Source organism: Pezoporus wallicus, unplaced genomic scaffold (assembly GCF_028554395.1).
Source record: "Pezoporus wallicus isolate ANWC-B61680 ecotype Strahan unplaced genomic scaffold, APGP_CSIRO_Pwel_v1 contig_6275, whole genome shotgun sequence".
Classification (NCBI taxonomy): domain Eukaryota; kingdom Metazoa; phylum Chordata; class Aves; order Psittaciformes; family Psittacidae; genus Pezoporus; species Pezoporus wallicus.
Genome location: NW_026636901.1, coordinates 1,155,906 through 1,171,291, shown reverse-complemented (window position 1 = coordinate 1,171,291; position 15,386 = coordinate 1,155,906). Strand labels below are relative to the sequence as shown.

At 38.0% G+C, this 15,386-nt stretch overlaps 2 protein-coding genes across 6 annotated transcripts in view; one reads left to right on the top strand and one right to left on the bottom strand.

Moving 5' to 3' along the window:
• Positions 1 to 6,496, top strand: part of VPS13A (vacuolar protein sorting 13 homolog A) — a 107,732-nt gene extending 101,236 nt beyond the window's left edge. For all 5 annotated transcript variants that reach the window (XM_057402133.1, XM_057402128.1, XM_057402131.1 and 2 more), the window contains 2 exons: positions 1,305 to 1,379; positions 6,276 to 6,496. In XM_057402133.1, the coding sequence (XP_057258116.1) occupies positions 1,305 to 1,379; positions 6,276 to 6,326 (126 nt within the window). In that variant the 3' untranslated portion in view covers positions 6,327 to 6,496. The remainder of the gene's footprint in view (positions 1 to 1,304; positions 1,380 to 6,275) is intronic.
• A 4,611-nt stretch (positions 6,497 to 11,107) lies between these two features.
• LOC130595450 (guanine nucleotide-binding protein subunit alpha-14-like) overlaps positions 11,108 to 15,386 on the bottom strand; it is a 77,770-nt gene continuing 73,491 nt past the window's right edge. The window contains 4 exon segments of the mRNA XM_057402189.1: positions 11,108 to 11,314; positions 12,295 to 12,446; positions 13,744 to 13,756; positions 14,589 to 14,705. Of these exon segments, the coding sequence (XP_057258172.1) occupies positions 11,122 to 11,314; positions 12,295 to 12,446; positions 13,744 to 13,756; positions 14,589 to 14,705 (475 nt within the window). The 3' untranslated portion in view covers positions 11,108 to 11,121.

The window sequence follows — 15,386 nt, the reverse complement described above, 5'->3', positions numbered from 1 at the left end:
CATGGCGCTTGCCTTGGCGGGTTGGTGGCAGTGTGATATAGTCAATCTGCCAGGCCTCCCCATATTTATACTTCAACCATCGTCCTCCATACCAAAGAGGCTTTAGCAGAATTGCTGCACTTCAACATAAAATAGCTGTCTATTCTCCTGTTAAAAATACCCAGGTAGGAGAGATTTAACAAACCAAAGCCACAAACAGTTTTCTCTGAGACAAACCCAGGGCAGCTAGTAACAAAATTCTGCAAAAGTACAATACAGTATTAATATCTTTATAAATATGCTTATCTCTTTCAATGCAAATTGAAATATGTTGCTCTCAGTTGCAGTTTTCCTTTAAACAATCCCAAAACTTTCTTTCCCTGGTAAACGGGTGAAGGCCATAAGGAGAAGGATGACCACTGGTGACTGAGTATACTTACAGAGGCGATCTTCCTTAAAAAAATAAAGAAATTACCTCTTAAATTCTTGTTGAGATGGTAACTGAATTTAATTTCAGTCAATGAATTTAGCTGTGTTTTGTATTCTTTCTTTTTTTTATAAGCTTCATGTGTGTAATTACACATATTGGTTGTCAGGGCAGTCTTGACAGTGTATAAAGGCATTCACTTTTTCACTCAGATTATTTGTTTCTGTTGCAGAGAGCATGAAAGGCAGAGCCATATTGGATTTCTGACTGCAAGTGAACTTTTACAGGATGCAATAATTCTTAAGAATTTCTGCCATTTCAGACAATGCTGAATAACATATCCATCTTTACCCCTACACAGTAGTCATTTCAGAGTCCATTAACATATCTGTAGTATGCTCTTTACTGAAATCTATGGTTGAAAACCATATTTTGCAAATCACTGCTTATGTTCTGTTTCTGAGGCGTAAGTTGCTAACTCTACTACTTGCAAGTCAGTATTGGTGGAATGTCCACCCAAGTAATGACTTAAAAGGTGAAAGACAAATTACAACCTTAGGGAGTACTGGATTTTGTTATCCCCCATACTCTATTATGTGCCTTCCATTCCTGCACAGTCTTATGGTCGAGTCTCAAGGGACTCCATGGTAAGGGAAGTCTGTTACTGCTTGAGCGTTATGCTCTACTGTGCTTTTATGCAGAAAATGAAGTTTATCAGGGTGTGTGCATGCAATGTGAACGTATTCAGATCAGTGTAATGGCTGTCTGAAACAAATAGCTATATAGCTGCCTTAGTAGTAAATAACTTCTTACTTGTAATGTCTGAATAAATTAATTCAATTTTGAATTACCTTCTTTCCTTATTTATTTATTTATTTATTTATTTATTTATTTTTAGGAACGAGTTAAGTCTGTGTTCCATGCCAAAGAATTTGGAAAAATTATTAATTTTAAAACTCCAGAGGATGCTAAGGTAAAGTCAAGATACTTTTTACAATTTATTGTAACAATATTTACAATTAGTGTTACAATAAAATTATTGTACAATATTTTACAATTATAATGACAATTATTCTGTGCTAAACTTGGCTTAAAAAGTGAAACAGAAATATTCTTAACCTGAAATAACTATGTTTATTTAAAATTCAGCATTTCCACACAGCCATGACACAAATGGAAATGGCAATGCTATCTTCAGTACTGAATTTAAAAAATACTCAAGTACCAAACTTTTCACTTCACTATAAATCTTCAAAGTCATAACTGTCTGTCAAACAGCTGATTTAATAGTACTACTAACAAAAACTAAGCAATCAAGAATGTGAATTAAAATAGGGTGTTTTAATAGAACAAACGATATTTGTACGTTACTCTTAGTTTTATTCCAGGTGGATGGGGAGATGAGGTGTCATTCCTCTTCCTCATTATATCGCTTTTGTTGAAGAAAGACGAAAATCCCTAATAGAAACACAAATATTTTTATTTTATATGATATATGGCCTCTTCATTTTGATAATCACTAGTTTTGACTGCAATAGAGAGGAGGAGTAGTTCAGGTCTGCTACCAGAACAGTGAGGTAGTTGGGTTGCAAAAGTTCTACTTGATTCTTCTTAGCATAGCTAATTATTTTCATAAACAGTAAATTAGTCATGTATACATTCACACCAGTGGGATATAATACTACAAGATCATGCTTTGAAACAGTCTGTGAAAGTTGATCCTCTCATTAGTTTGTTTTGCGCATTTTCATCTGCTTTTGTCTTCATGAGCATAGTTTCTAACCACAGCTGGGTTATAACATTTGACTGTTACCTCAAAAAGCATTACAATTACTGTCAAGGTATTTGAGGTCCCCGTGCTGAATTTGACTTGTCTGTACTCTTTGGAGGTACTGAGCTCTTCTTCAAATTACTATTATTGTGTTGTTTTTTTTTAAATTGACAAGCAGTTATTCTTTATTGCAGTGCTGGGAGACACAGGGGATGGCTTCTCCTAGCATGTCTCAGCCAAACCTCAAATAGACCAGTCAAATTGTTGCTTAACATACATATTACATATTCATTAACCATTAACATACATCATGCATACTCATTAACCATCTGAGAACCTCTTTACATAATTCCATGCCCATTTCCACATGCGCACAACAATGTGGTAGCGGTCTTTGTTGGAAAAAGTAAGTGACCCCCAGTCTTCATCACTTTCTGTGATCTTTGAAGCATGCGCACTAGATAAATGCTTACATCATCTTAACTGGTTTGGTAAAACTGCAGACATAATCATCCCGTCCTTCTACTTATCAGTTAGCGTAGTCACCAAGCACATCCTGGATATATGCTAGTTTCAGATACTCTTTATCAACACTTCCTGTTTTTCTGTCCTGTTTTTCTTACAGTTATTTTTGTACTAAGGTCATACAGCAACTACAATGAATTATCTTATACAAGGATTCTTATTAAGTCCTTTGGCTGTATTCTGACTAGTTTTTGTGAAACATTCACCTGAGTTATTTTCCATTGCTACTGTTACAAAGCCATCGAACTGAATTTACTTGCTTACAAAAGATGATGTTTCATTTTGTACTTCCTTGTCTCAAGTAGTCTGTGCGGGTATGAAATCCCATCTGTGCCCCAGCTAAATCAGGAGTAATTCCAAAACTCCAGTTAGTGCATTATATTATGTATCCTGTAAGTCTTAAGTTTTTCAGCTTTATTTCCTTTCTTATCTCAAAACTGTTGGCTTGCACACTTTCCTAGAAAGGCCCATGAACCTCACAACAGGAATGTGAGTATGAAGGGAAATGTCACTGTCAGACAGGCTTGGTAAGGAATGTGGTTTTATCTTAGAGCAGCAATCCTTCCCTAGGAAACTCATTAATAGAAAGTTTCATTCAGAAATTGATATCAGGGCCTTAGGGGATATGCTTCAGAAGGAAGTCTTTTGAGAGTTGCTTCTGGGTTTTGTTTATACTGTGGCTTAATTGTGCAAATGTGACATCTGTGCTGTGTATACAGAGAGATGACATTGATGGAAGTGTTCTAGGAGTAGTGAAGATGAAACTTGCACCTTAATAGTGAGGAGGTTATGAGGTAATTTCAGTGACACTGCATTGTGAATATTGCGATCATGAGATGGCCGAATTTGAGATCCTCAGGACAGTGAGAAGAGCGTGCGGCCAGCTCACTGCCCTGAACTTCAAGAGTGCAGACTTTGGCCTCTTCAGAAACCTGCTTAGTAAGGTTCCATGGGATATAGCCCTAGAGGGCAGGGGGGCTCAAGACTGTTGGTTGATAATCAAGGATCACCTGCTACAAGCTCAGGAGTGTTGCATCCCAACAAGAAGGAAGTGCAGCAGGAGGGCCAGAAGACCTCCTTGGATGGATAAGGAGCTGCTGAGGAAACTCTGGGAGGGAAAGAAAGGCTTACAAAAAGTGGAAGCAAGGACAGGCAGCCTGGGAAGAAAACAGGGATGTTGTCCAGGAAGCTAGGGACCAGGTTAGGAAAGCTAAGGCCTGGTTAGAATTAAACTTGCCTAGGGATGTGAAAGATAACAGGAAGGGATTCTGGAGGTACGTAGCAAATAAAAGACAGACTAGGGAGAACGTAGGCCCTCTCTGGAAGCTATCAGGAGAACTGGCTACCCTGGATTTGGGGAAGGCTGAGGTTCTGAATGACTTCTTTGCCTTGGTCTTCACTGGCAAATGCTCTGACCAAACCACCCAAGTCTTGGAAGGCAGATGCAGGGACTGTGAGAATGAAGACCTTGGGCCCACTGTAGGTGAGGATCTGTTTCGAGACCATCTTAAAAATCTGAACGTGCACAAGTCCATGGGTCCTGATGAGATCCATCCATGGGTCCTAAAGGAGCTGGCGAATGAAGTTGCAAAGCTGCTGGCCATCATATTTGAGAAATCATGGCAGTCAGGTGAAGTTCCCAATGACTGGAAAAAGGGAAATATAACCCCCATTTTCAAGAAGGGGAAAATGGATGACCCAGGGAACTACAGACCAGCCAGTCTCACCTCTGTGCCTGGCAAAATCTTGGAGCAGGTTCTCCTGGAGGGCATCCTAAGGCACATGAAAATCAACAAGGTGGTTGGTGACAGCCAGCATGGCTTCACTAAGGGGAAATCCTGCCTGACCAATTTGGTGGCCTTCTATGATGTGGCTACGGAACTGATGGAAGGGGGTTAGAGCAGTTGGCATCATCTACCTGGACTTGTGTAAAGCATTCAACACCGTCTCTCAAGACATCCTTGTCTCTACATTGAAGAGACATCAATTTGATGGATGGACCACTCGATGGATAAAGAACTGGCTGGATGGCTGCAGATTGGGCAGAGAAGAGATTCAGAGCAACCCTGCAGAGAAGGACCTGGGGGTGCTGGTCGATGAGAACATGAGCATGAGCTGGCAGTGTGCACTCACAGCCCGGAAAGCCAATGGTATCCTGGGCTGCATCAAAAGGAGCGTGACCAGCAGGTCGAAGGAAGTAGTCCTGCCCCTCTACTCTGCTCTCGTGAGACCTCATTTGCAGTATTGTGTGCAGTTCTGGTGTCCTCAACATAAAAAGGATGTGGAACTGTTGGAACAAGTCCAGAGGAGGGCCACGAGGATGATCAGGGGACTGGAGCACCTCCTGTATGAAAATAGGCTGAGAAAGTTGGCTCTGTTCAGCCTGTTGACGAGAAGGCTGCATGGAAACCTCATAGCAGCCTTCCAGTACCTGAAGGGGACCTATAGGGATGCTGGGGAGGGACACTTCATTAGGGACTGTAGTGATGGGACAAGGGGTAATGGGTTAAAACTTAAACAAAGGAAGTTTAGACTGGATATAAGAGGAAGTTCTTTAATGTAAGGGTGGTGAGGCACTGGAATGGGTTGCCCAAGGAAGTTGTGAATGCTCCATCCCTGGCAGTGTTCAAGGCCAGGTTGGACAGAGCCTTGGGTGACATGGTATAGTGTGAGGTGTCCCTGTCCATGGCAGGGGGGTTGAAACTAGATGATCTTAAGGTCCTTTCCAACTGTAACTATTCTATGATTCTATGACTGTATTATTGTCAGTCTACTGGACACTACAAGGTGCTCCATCTGTGAGAGGTGCCAGTTCAACAGTTTCTTTCTTGCTGATTCTTCTTTCAAACCTTCACGAACCTGCTCTACAGAAGCTCTGGCTTCTTTGAGTTTCCTTGAGGGGGTGAGGCCATCCTGAAGATCTTTAACATAAAACCTGATGCAGTAACAGAATCTGGTTTTAATCGTCTACTCATCTTCCTTGAAAGCATTAATGCACATTTCTCATGACAGTCCTGTTGTGTAACTTCATCTTCTGCCATGGATTTCCATGTCACTACCCCACACCATTTTTTTTTTTTTCTTTTTAGAACTCTCAGGCGACTAATTTCCATTTCATGTTGAGTAAACATGTGAATGCAAAATTCTGAATTTCACCAAATATTGTTCAAGAAAGAGTCTTTCTAAATAACTGTATGATCACGCTGCAACATATTGTTATCCTCTGTCTTTTGGTATCCTTGCTCCTCTATTGTCATTTGTGTTTTTTCTAGAGGTGTGACTAATGCAAAAGCATTAATAATGATGTGGGTGAAATGATAATGTCATTTATTTTTAAAAAATATTTCATTGAAATATAGACCATGAAACTGAAATTCCAGCCTAGCCAGTTTAATTAGCTGTGTCATTTAGTATAAGACACTGGTATTTAAACACTATTTTGAGCACTGTCTTAAAACTTGGTTAGGAAGAGAACATGTAGTGAAGTGGCTGACCAATACAATATAATTTTCACCTGCGTTGTATGCTTTTTAACCAAGGAAACATTTTATTTTTTCCTTTTTCCTCACACAGTGGATCCTTTCTAAACTGGAAGAAGTGAGAGAGACTCAGCCAAAGTTGTAATAAATGGAGAAGCATCAAGATACGAAGAATACTGAACAGCTACCTTTTAATTCCTTTTTAACAAGCAAAACTACTTAAATATCAGCAACAAAAGCAAAAAGAGGAGGGAAGAAATAATTATGAAATTGTCATGGTCATAACAGTTTGTGGCTGTATAACAAAAATAGATGACATGAAGTCAAAAAAAAAATCTGGCGATCAAAAAAATTTTGCCAAGTTTTGGCTTGTGTTTGGGTGTGTTTTTTTTAATGTTAGGAGTTTCCAGATTTACTTTTTTATAAATACAGTGTAAAATTAACTTGTTTTACCATTACATTTGATAGTGAAATAGAACTCTGGAATAAATCTTACAGTCCTATTCAGAGCAAATCAAATTATACTGAAAATCAGTCCTTCCTTTCAGACTTAGTTTTCATATGACTTGAGGCTGTATTGAATTTCAGATTTCTTTATCAAAGGAAATGTTAATTTAATAATCACTAGTCTTACAATTCAAATTCTAAGATGGAGGCTACTGATGAGAAAAGTGTAATTTAGATGTCGAAATGAGTGGCTGCTTAGTGAACGCCGTTTTTCTTTTTGTAAATGAATGGACCAGGTCACAATGAATTTACCATACAGTACCACTTTCATACTTCAGGAAATGTTGCAGAACCTCTTATCAGTATCGTGAAAGTATAACAGTTTACAAATACATATAATGGGGAGAATTAATATATCTCTGCACTAAAAATTAAAGCCTATCACTTTAAGTAACTTATAAGTCTTGCAATTCAAAAAGGAGTTTATGGGGTTATAAGTGCACTGTTGTATACCAAAAATAAATGCCTTTGATTACACAGTATTGTGTGCTTAGCAAGTGACTAATAAAGTCAAATTTATATTAATTAATAAAAAATACAGTATTTCACAGTTGCTTTTATCAACTTTTCTTACCCAAGGAAACTTTTTTGTTTCCTGTCCAGACAGCAGAACTTTAATAGAGAGTGCCTGAATGTGTGCAATTCTGCTTATTCCTGAGATGTAGTAGTCACAGTATTGTTGAATGAGTGTTTACTGCCGTTGATACAAAAAGTACGGGAAAAACAGTACAGTTTTGTATGAAGGCTTCTATAAATTCCCATATAAGAATCTTCAAAATATCTGGTAAATGTAGTAAGTACCTACTGCCAAAATATTATTTCAAAATTATTTGGAATATTTATAGCTAGAGGATATAATTCTACATTGCAGATTGACAGTGCTTGAGAGATCCAAATTGTCACATTATTGTAAAATCTAAAATGACGAGCATGCTAACCTACAATTGCAGTTCTTTAATTTACTGTTAGATCTTTCTTTAAGTGTTGAGTAACCGTTTAGGAGGTTGCAAAATACATGTAATCTTGTAATTCTTCCCGTAAATTGTAAATTGAATCAAAAGATCATAAGACAGTTCTGAATTATGACAATGACTGTGTTGCTCCACTTGTTTGTACACTAAGCACGTACTAAGAGTATTAACTCAGGTTATAATCACGCCAAATTTAATAGAATACTTTGCCTTAGATAAGTAGTGTTATTAGGTGCACTGAGTACCATTCTGTAGCTGTAATTTGTTTTTCATTAGTCACTTTTCATCTTAGGCATGATAGTTCATTATTTTAATTCTTGATTAGTGTTGTCTCCTCCTCTCTCTATCCCCAGTATTAACTATCTGCTGCAACATTCACTTCTAGTACGTCTTGCAATTACTTTGTACATTCCTATTTGTGTAGCTTATCAATTTACCATATTTAAATATTTCTTCTTTACGGAACCTCTGTTTCAATTAATATTATCTCAAACTCTTAACTTTTACATTTATTTTCCCAACAAACTCCTCAAATCTCAGCTGGCTCTTCAGTAACCTTTAGGCAATTTAACCATTAATGTTGAAGAATTTATTTTAAATGTGCATGTCTGTGGTTAAGATCACGGTTTGGAAAACACAACAATTCCCCCAGAATTGCATTTTTCCTATAGAGTATAAAATATTTTTATCTTCTGTGCTAACTAAAAGCCTTAATTAAGAGCTAAGCCACTGAAAATGTTCAAAAGTCAACATGGGACATTCCCGCACCTCCCTCCTTGTTTCCACTTTTAATGACAACATGATTTTCTAGTTTTGTTTTTCTAGTCAGTAAATTGTAGCTTTTCCCCCTCTTTTTTTTTATGTTATTATTTTTTTAATGCTTTCCCATACAGACATAAATGAATTTTGCCATTTCTCGGCAGACACCTGTTCCCTGTTTTAACTATACATGAGCTGGGGGCAAGAAGGAAGGTGTTCAAATTTACACCACAGAGTAGATTTCTGGATTACTCCAAGTTGTTTGAGATGTCCATTCTGCTGTGCTTCATTCCTTATTGCAATATGCATGTTTTTTCAACAAGATGGCAGAATAGATACATTAAATTTTATTAAAAATTTATATGCAATTAGACAAGGGGATATCAATAAAAATTAAAATGTAGGCATTTAGGTCTCCCCGTCGTGGTTTTTAAAAGTATACCATGGCTTTTATTTAAGTATGGAAGAACAGTTTCTCTTCTAGATGGCTGTTACCTAAGCTTAATACCTTTGAGAAATGTCATTTGGGTTCTCAGTAGTAGTTTGTTAAGGGTTAGAACTACCTCTGACAAATCGATGACAAACCAAACATAGAATCAGAGATGCCAGACACATTGCTAAAACATTTACAAGTCTATTTGCGCCTCTTTTTGTTCAGCTGCATGGCTTTGTGTGGCATGGCTCTCCTGGTTACAACTTCCTCCCCTCTTACCTCCCAACCTCTTCTTCACCTTGAATAAAGTGAAACTGAATTTTATTCGAGTGGAATGTGATTATTATTCATTTTCTTTATAAGCTAATTTAATTAACAGGTAACACCATCAATCATAATTTGTCAATTTCTACCTATGAAATTCTGTCAAATCCTTTCTCTGAGAACACAAGGTCAAATTTCTGTTGCAGCCATCTTGGTAAAAGCAGAATACAGACCTTAATCTTTACCTCTGGTTTATTATAAAGACAACATTTTAATAACTGTGTTCACATGTATGAGCTACTTTTTTTTTTTTTTGGGGGGGGGGGGGGGGTGCGGAGGGCAGGGTTTGTTGGGTTTTGGGTTTTTGGTGGTTTTTTTTTCTGCATTGCCAAAAGTTAAGATGATGTTGCCAGAGAAAAAGAGGATTTCATAAGAATCTGGTTTTCCCCGAAAGATTTCTCTGTCTGTGTCATTAGCGATTTATTATCTTTAGCACTTTACAAAAGTGAATAAATTAGCAAATAGCTAACACCTTTTTTCCCCACCTGTAACTGTTTCTTGGTCAGGGTTTGCCTGATAATATTCTTACTGGTGGATTAATGAGGAATTGTCTGGCCGATATATGGAAGTACATATATGCATCACCTGGGAGCCTGGGCTTTGTTATTTGACATAAGAATTGCAACTGTGATCTTGTTCATAGTTTTCGCTTTTGTGACTGCAAGTGGGATGTGAGGATCTGAGGTTCCATTCACAGCAGTCACAGGGTTTATACAGAGGTTTTGATTGATTTCAGGGAAAATCTGCAACAAGAATTCTAAATACTTTTGTTAAACTTCCACAGAGGAGTAAATTGACTTAAAGTCTCCTCCTACAAGCAGTAAGAGTATGTACATGCCATTAATTTTTATTAACTCATCATCTCCAGATCAGTACACTGAAAGAAATGTGACTGCTGGAACAGGCATGATGAGATTGGACGCTAACAGGCAAAATAGGAGGAAACCTGACTTTCTTTTGCTGGATGTCTCCAAGTTTTTTTTTTATCTTTCAGGAGTTTCATTCCTTGTTGCATCAAGCAGATGGAGAACAATGTGCAGTGAAGGAGAACTGACAGAGCTGTTAGTGGTGCTGGTATCTTTAGTGGAGAGATTTGTAGTTGGGCAGAGAGTGGAGATAGGAAGAAGGCTGGAAATCTTCTCGAGGAGAGGCTTTACCACCCTTTAATCCCTGCAAAACTAGCCATGAAGGCAAAGTGCAAAAAGCAAGTTATGTTAGTGACTTGGAGGAATTGAAGTCCTAGTTTACTGCAGGCAGCTGTGGATGATCTGCAAGCTCTTGTGGCAATGAGTGCCAAGAACATTTGCAAAGTACTTTTCCCCTTCAGGAAACAGTAAATTCCCTGGACTGCCTACAAGATCTTAATCTGTAATTCTTTAGCTGTGAAAGGTATTTTATTACCTTAAGGCACTTCAACAAAAATGCAGCGATAGACAAGGGTCACCAATAATTAATCTTTTGTAATGATTTCTAGAACATTGATGGGTTTGGCCTATGAAGGCTACCGAGAGATGCTTCAAAAAAGTGTTAATAGGGTTACCCTGGTCTTTCAACTACATTGATCAGAACAAGAAGATAAAAATGCCTAGCTCCCTAAAGTAACACGAATTTGCCATTTTTAAGGCATCACTGTTTGAAGTTTTATAAGCTATGACTGTAAAAGCTAAATTTAAAAAATAAAATATTGATAAATACCAGATGAACAGCAATGCAATTTTACATTCTTCTAAATCTATTTAATTCCTGTAGCTGTCAAAAAAACCCAAAACCTCTCAGACAAAACTAATACAGGAAATAAAGTTCTCTTAATTCATACTTCTTCAGTAAAGATAAATCCTTTGCCCGTTTCCATAAATGCTGTTTAAAAAGACACCTTTTATTTTTTGAATTCACACAGGCTGTGCTATAAGTAAGCCATACTCAGTGGCTGCAAACATGTTTTGTCTTCAAACCAGATTGAACTCTCTGAAGTTTAATTGCAGGATCATGTCCTTGACAACAGCGAACACAAAACTAATATTTTCTGTGTCTGTGGCACAAGTGACGTGGGAGTAGATTGCTTTCTACTTGTCTGGATTCTGATCTTGATATAGCTTCAAAATGAAGTGTCTGGCAGCTTTGACGTCTTGTTTAGGTGCTAGCCAAAAGCACAATTAGCGGTTTTGTACAGTTAAAAGCTGTGGGTCAAGGAAGAAACATATTGACAGTATCTTAACAGGCTAGGTTCATATTTAAATGTCAAATCACCATAAAGGCATCCTCCCTTGTCTGCATTATCCCATTAATATGTTAGTAGAGCAGGAGGTGTTGCAACATTGCTTTTTAAAAATGTGTGGGGTATGCTTTTGAAACGGTAAACCTTACTGGTTAAGTAATTTTTTATAAAAACCTATGCAACTGAAATCACCCAGCATATATTAATAGTCTGCTACATTATTGTAGTATGTCAAAGACCACGAGAAATTAAGTTTTCCAAAACACACAGAGTAAACAGGATTCTCTTTGGCAAAGATACGATGTAGCTATTAAACCATTATGATCTTTTCCTTATTTAATGAATGATTCCACATGATATGTGTCTCATAGACTGTAACATTGTATTAAGTGATGGAATACATCTGTGTTTATTTTCATCATTCTTTGGCAACTTCAAGTATCAGTAACATTTGTTCAGAAAAGTCATTCAGGCTGCTTTTTAACTTTGAACTTTTAAATAGACAACAAGTTATAATAATGAATGAAAAACTACACTAGGAGTTTATACTATATAAAGAGTTGGGTTAATAGCCATATTCCTCAAGTTCCTGTCCCGTATCTTGTCTCTTTAGATTGAAGATGAAAAAGGTGATTCTTGCCATAAGTAAATAGTGATTGTGCCACTCTAATGGTGAAGAATTGCTGCAAGAAATCTCTTAGGACTCTGTCCACAATGCTCCAATAAAAAAAAACAAACTTGCAGTAAAACTGAGTAACTTAAGTTTATGGTTTAAAGGATAGAGCAGGAATGCATAGGTATCAAATACATTGCATAAATGCACTTCAGTTTAATGAGGAAAAACTAACTGGTTTAACTATTAACTTTTAGTTTTGTGAAGATAATATAGGATAAATGCTTATCTGTGTATTCTGGAAAGTAACTAATTAGATGGGAATACATTATTTTCTCTTCTAGAAGATCTTTTTTATTTAAAAACAAAATGACTGAAGTATTCAGAAACCAGGGAGATATAATGATAGCTTTAATTAAGGCCTTGCTTTCTTCCATTTGATTCTACAACAAAAATTAATATGAAGTTACACTGTCTGGACAGTAATAGAAATGCATCAGCCAGAGATCATACAGGTTTTTTTGAAAGCTTTTTAAAAAATATTAAGTGCATTTGCAGTGTATTGGTTGATCATTACTCTTCATGTTATATATCCTTTTATTTGTTGGGTTTTGGATCACTGCTATGAATGACATGTGAAATCAAGGTAAGCCTTAAAAATAGAAATTACTTGAATTCTTGTATGAGCTAGTGAGCAGCCATAGACTGCTGCTCTACGAAAGCCTATTCTGACCTCACAGTGAGAGATGAAGCAGGGTGTATTGGGTCAAATATCTGATACTAACATGCTGTAACAACATAAGGACAAGGGCATTATGTACTATACTAGTAATATAATTTGTCCATTTCAAGAGTGAACTAAGAACTACATACAGAGATTTATGTTTGGAGTTCCTAGGAATAAGTTGGTGATGGCAGTCTGTTATTTATTTCCTACTGTCCAAAGTAAACATAACAAAATGTGCAATATTGTGAAGGCAAAAAATTACAATTACTAAAATTGTTCATGCATCAAAAGATGACAGGCGACTGCAAACCCTACAGTGGATACTTCAGCTAATGAAGTAGGGTATGCTTTTCACAGTTCAAACAGGTCTTGAGACAGTGATGTATAAGGGCTTTGGAACTTTAGAGTTCAAATAGTATTAAGCGTCTTTGAAGAAATTCTCATAATGCAGGACATAAAGCAATGACTACCAAAAGCATGCAGTTCCCCTAATATGCTTTTGCCTAATTATCTTCTGTTTTATTTTTTTCATTCTCTTCTACAACGTCAGGCTACTGATGATGAAAACACCTTAGAGAGGAGGGAGAACTCATGTTTTCTAACCTTGGGAAGGAGGTAAATTTTAAATTATTTTGTTTCAATTTTCCTTAATTAATGTACAGGTAATCTGGAAATATCAGAGACTAAAAGAAAAAAGCAAACAACAACAAAACACACCCCAACTAATTACAGATGACTGAGGTAGTTTTTACTTGCTTAGAAATATTGCTGACACTCAAATAATCATTTGACATGGCTGAAGTGATTTAAAACATTTTAAAATCATGTTTTGTCTTCTAAGGTAGAGTTAACTTTTACAGGAGGCTACTAATTTAATACAACTTTTGGAACTGCTTGATCAGTTTCTTAATGTAGCTCTAGTATTTGCAAATGCTTTATGAAGACACATGAACGCCATCTTTCCTAAAAGGCAACACATCTTTTTCTGTACTTTACATGACTACATATCTTACCTCATTCTCACATACCACCCAGAGGGACCTTGACACGCTTGTGAGGTGGGTTCATGCCTATCTTATGTAGTTTAACTGTGACAAGTGCAAGGTCCTACACCTGGGTTGGAGCAATCCCAGGCACAGCTACAGGTTGGGCAGAGGAGAGATTCAGAGCAGCCCTGAGGAGAAGGACTTGGGGGTGTTGGTTGATGAGAAAATGACCATGAGCCAGCTTCAGTGTGCGCTCGCAGCCCAGAAAGCCAACTGTATCCTGGGCCGCATCAAAAGGAGCGTGACCAGCAGGTCGAAGGAGGTGATCCTGCCCCTCTACTCTGCTCTTGTGAGACCTCACCTGGAGTATTGTGTGCAGTTCTGGTGTCCTCAACATAAAAAAAGGCATGGAAGTGTTGGAACAAGTCCAGAGGAGGGCCACGAGGATGATCAGGGGACTGGAGCAACTCCCGTATGAAGACAGGCTGAGGAAGTTGGGGCTGTTCAGCCTGGAGAAGAGAAGGCTGCATGGAGACCTCATAGCAGCCTTCCAGTATCTGAAGGGGGCCTATAAGGATGCTGGGGAGAGGCTGTAGTGATAGGACAACAGGTAACAGGTTCAACCTTAAACGGGGGAAGTTTAGATTGGATATAAGGAGGAAGTTCTTTACTGTAAGGGTGGTGAGGCACTGGAATGGGTTGCCCGAGGAAGTTGTGACTGCTCCATCCCTGGCAGTGTTCAAAGCCAGGTTGGACAGAGCCTTGGGTGACATGGTGTAGTGTGAGGTGTCCCTGTCCATGGCAGGGGGGTTGGAACTAGATGATTTTAAGATCCTTTCCACCCTAACTATCCTATGATTCTATTCTATGATTTTGCCAAGACTTGATCATATTCACTTAATACAACTAAGAAAGTGACGGAAGTAACACTTTCAAAACAAGGGATCCACTTCCTTCTCTCTGACCTTTGGCCACCTACATCCACCATTCTGCTAAACAGAAATACAGTCAGCATGTTAGTTATTTTAAGAAGATACTTCAGGTATCTCTAGTGGCCGTACAGTAGATTGCCTTCATGAGAGGAGCTTGAACTGTGAAATGTGCATCTTAACATTCTATGTCCTGTTTAATATTTCAACTTGATTCCCTATCCGTAGTGCTCCAACTTTCACTTCTCTTTAGTGTTATTGTGGATTAATCCTGGTGGGCAGCTAAGCACAACTCATCAGCTCACTCACTACCCCCCTCCCACTGTGAGTGGACAGGGGGAGAGGAAAGAAAAGGGTAAAAGCAAGAAAACCCTGGAGGTTGAGATTAAAAAAAAATAATTGTTTAATAAGTGGCAGGTAAGTGGAAGAAGAGCTAAAGAAAACAAAATAAGTGATGCAAAAGCATCACTCACCGCCTTCCAGGGGTAGCCCTATGCACAACTAGCTCCTGAGAAAAAGATGGCCCAAAGCCTTCTCTTTTCACTTTCATCAGTATGTTTGCTATATGGCGTTAAGTACATCTTTGGTTAGTTTAGGTCAGTTGCCTAGCTTGTGCACCCACCAGCCTATTCACTGGGGGGCGGAGAAACAGAGAAGGCCTTGGTGCAGTGTACACACTGTTCAGGAAAAGCTGACACACTGGTGTGTTATCAGTACTGTTTGGCTGCAAATACAAAACAC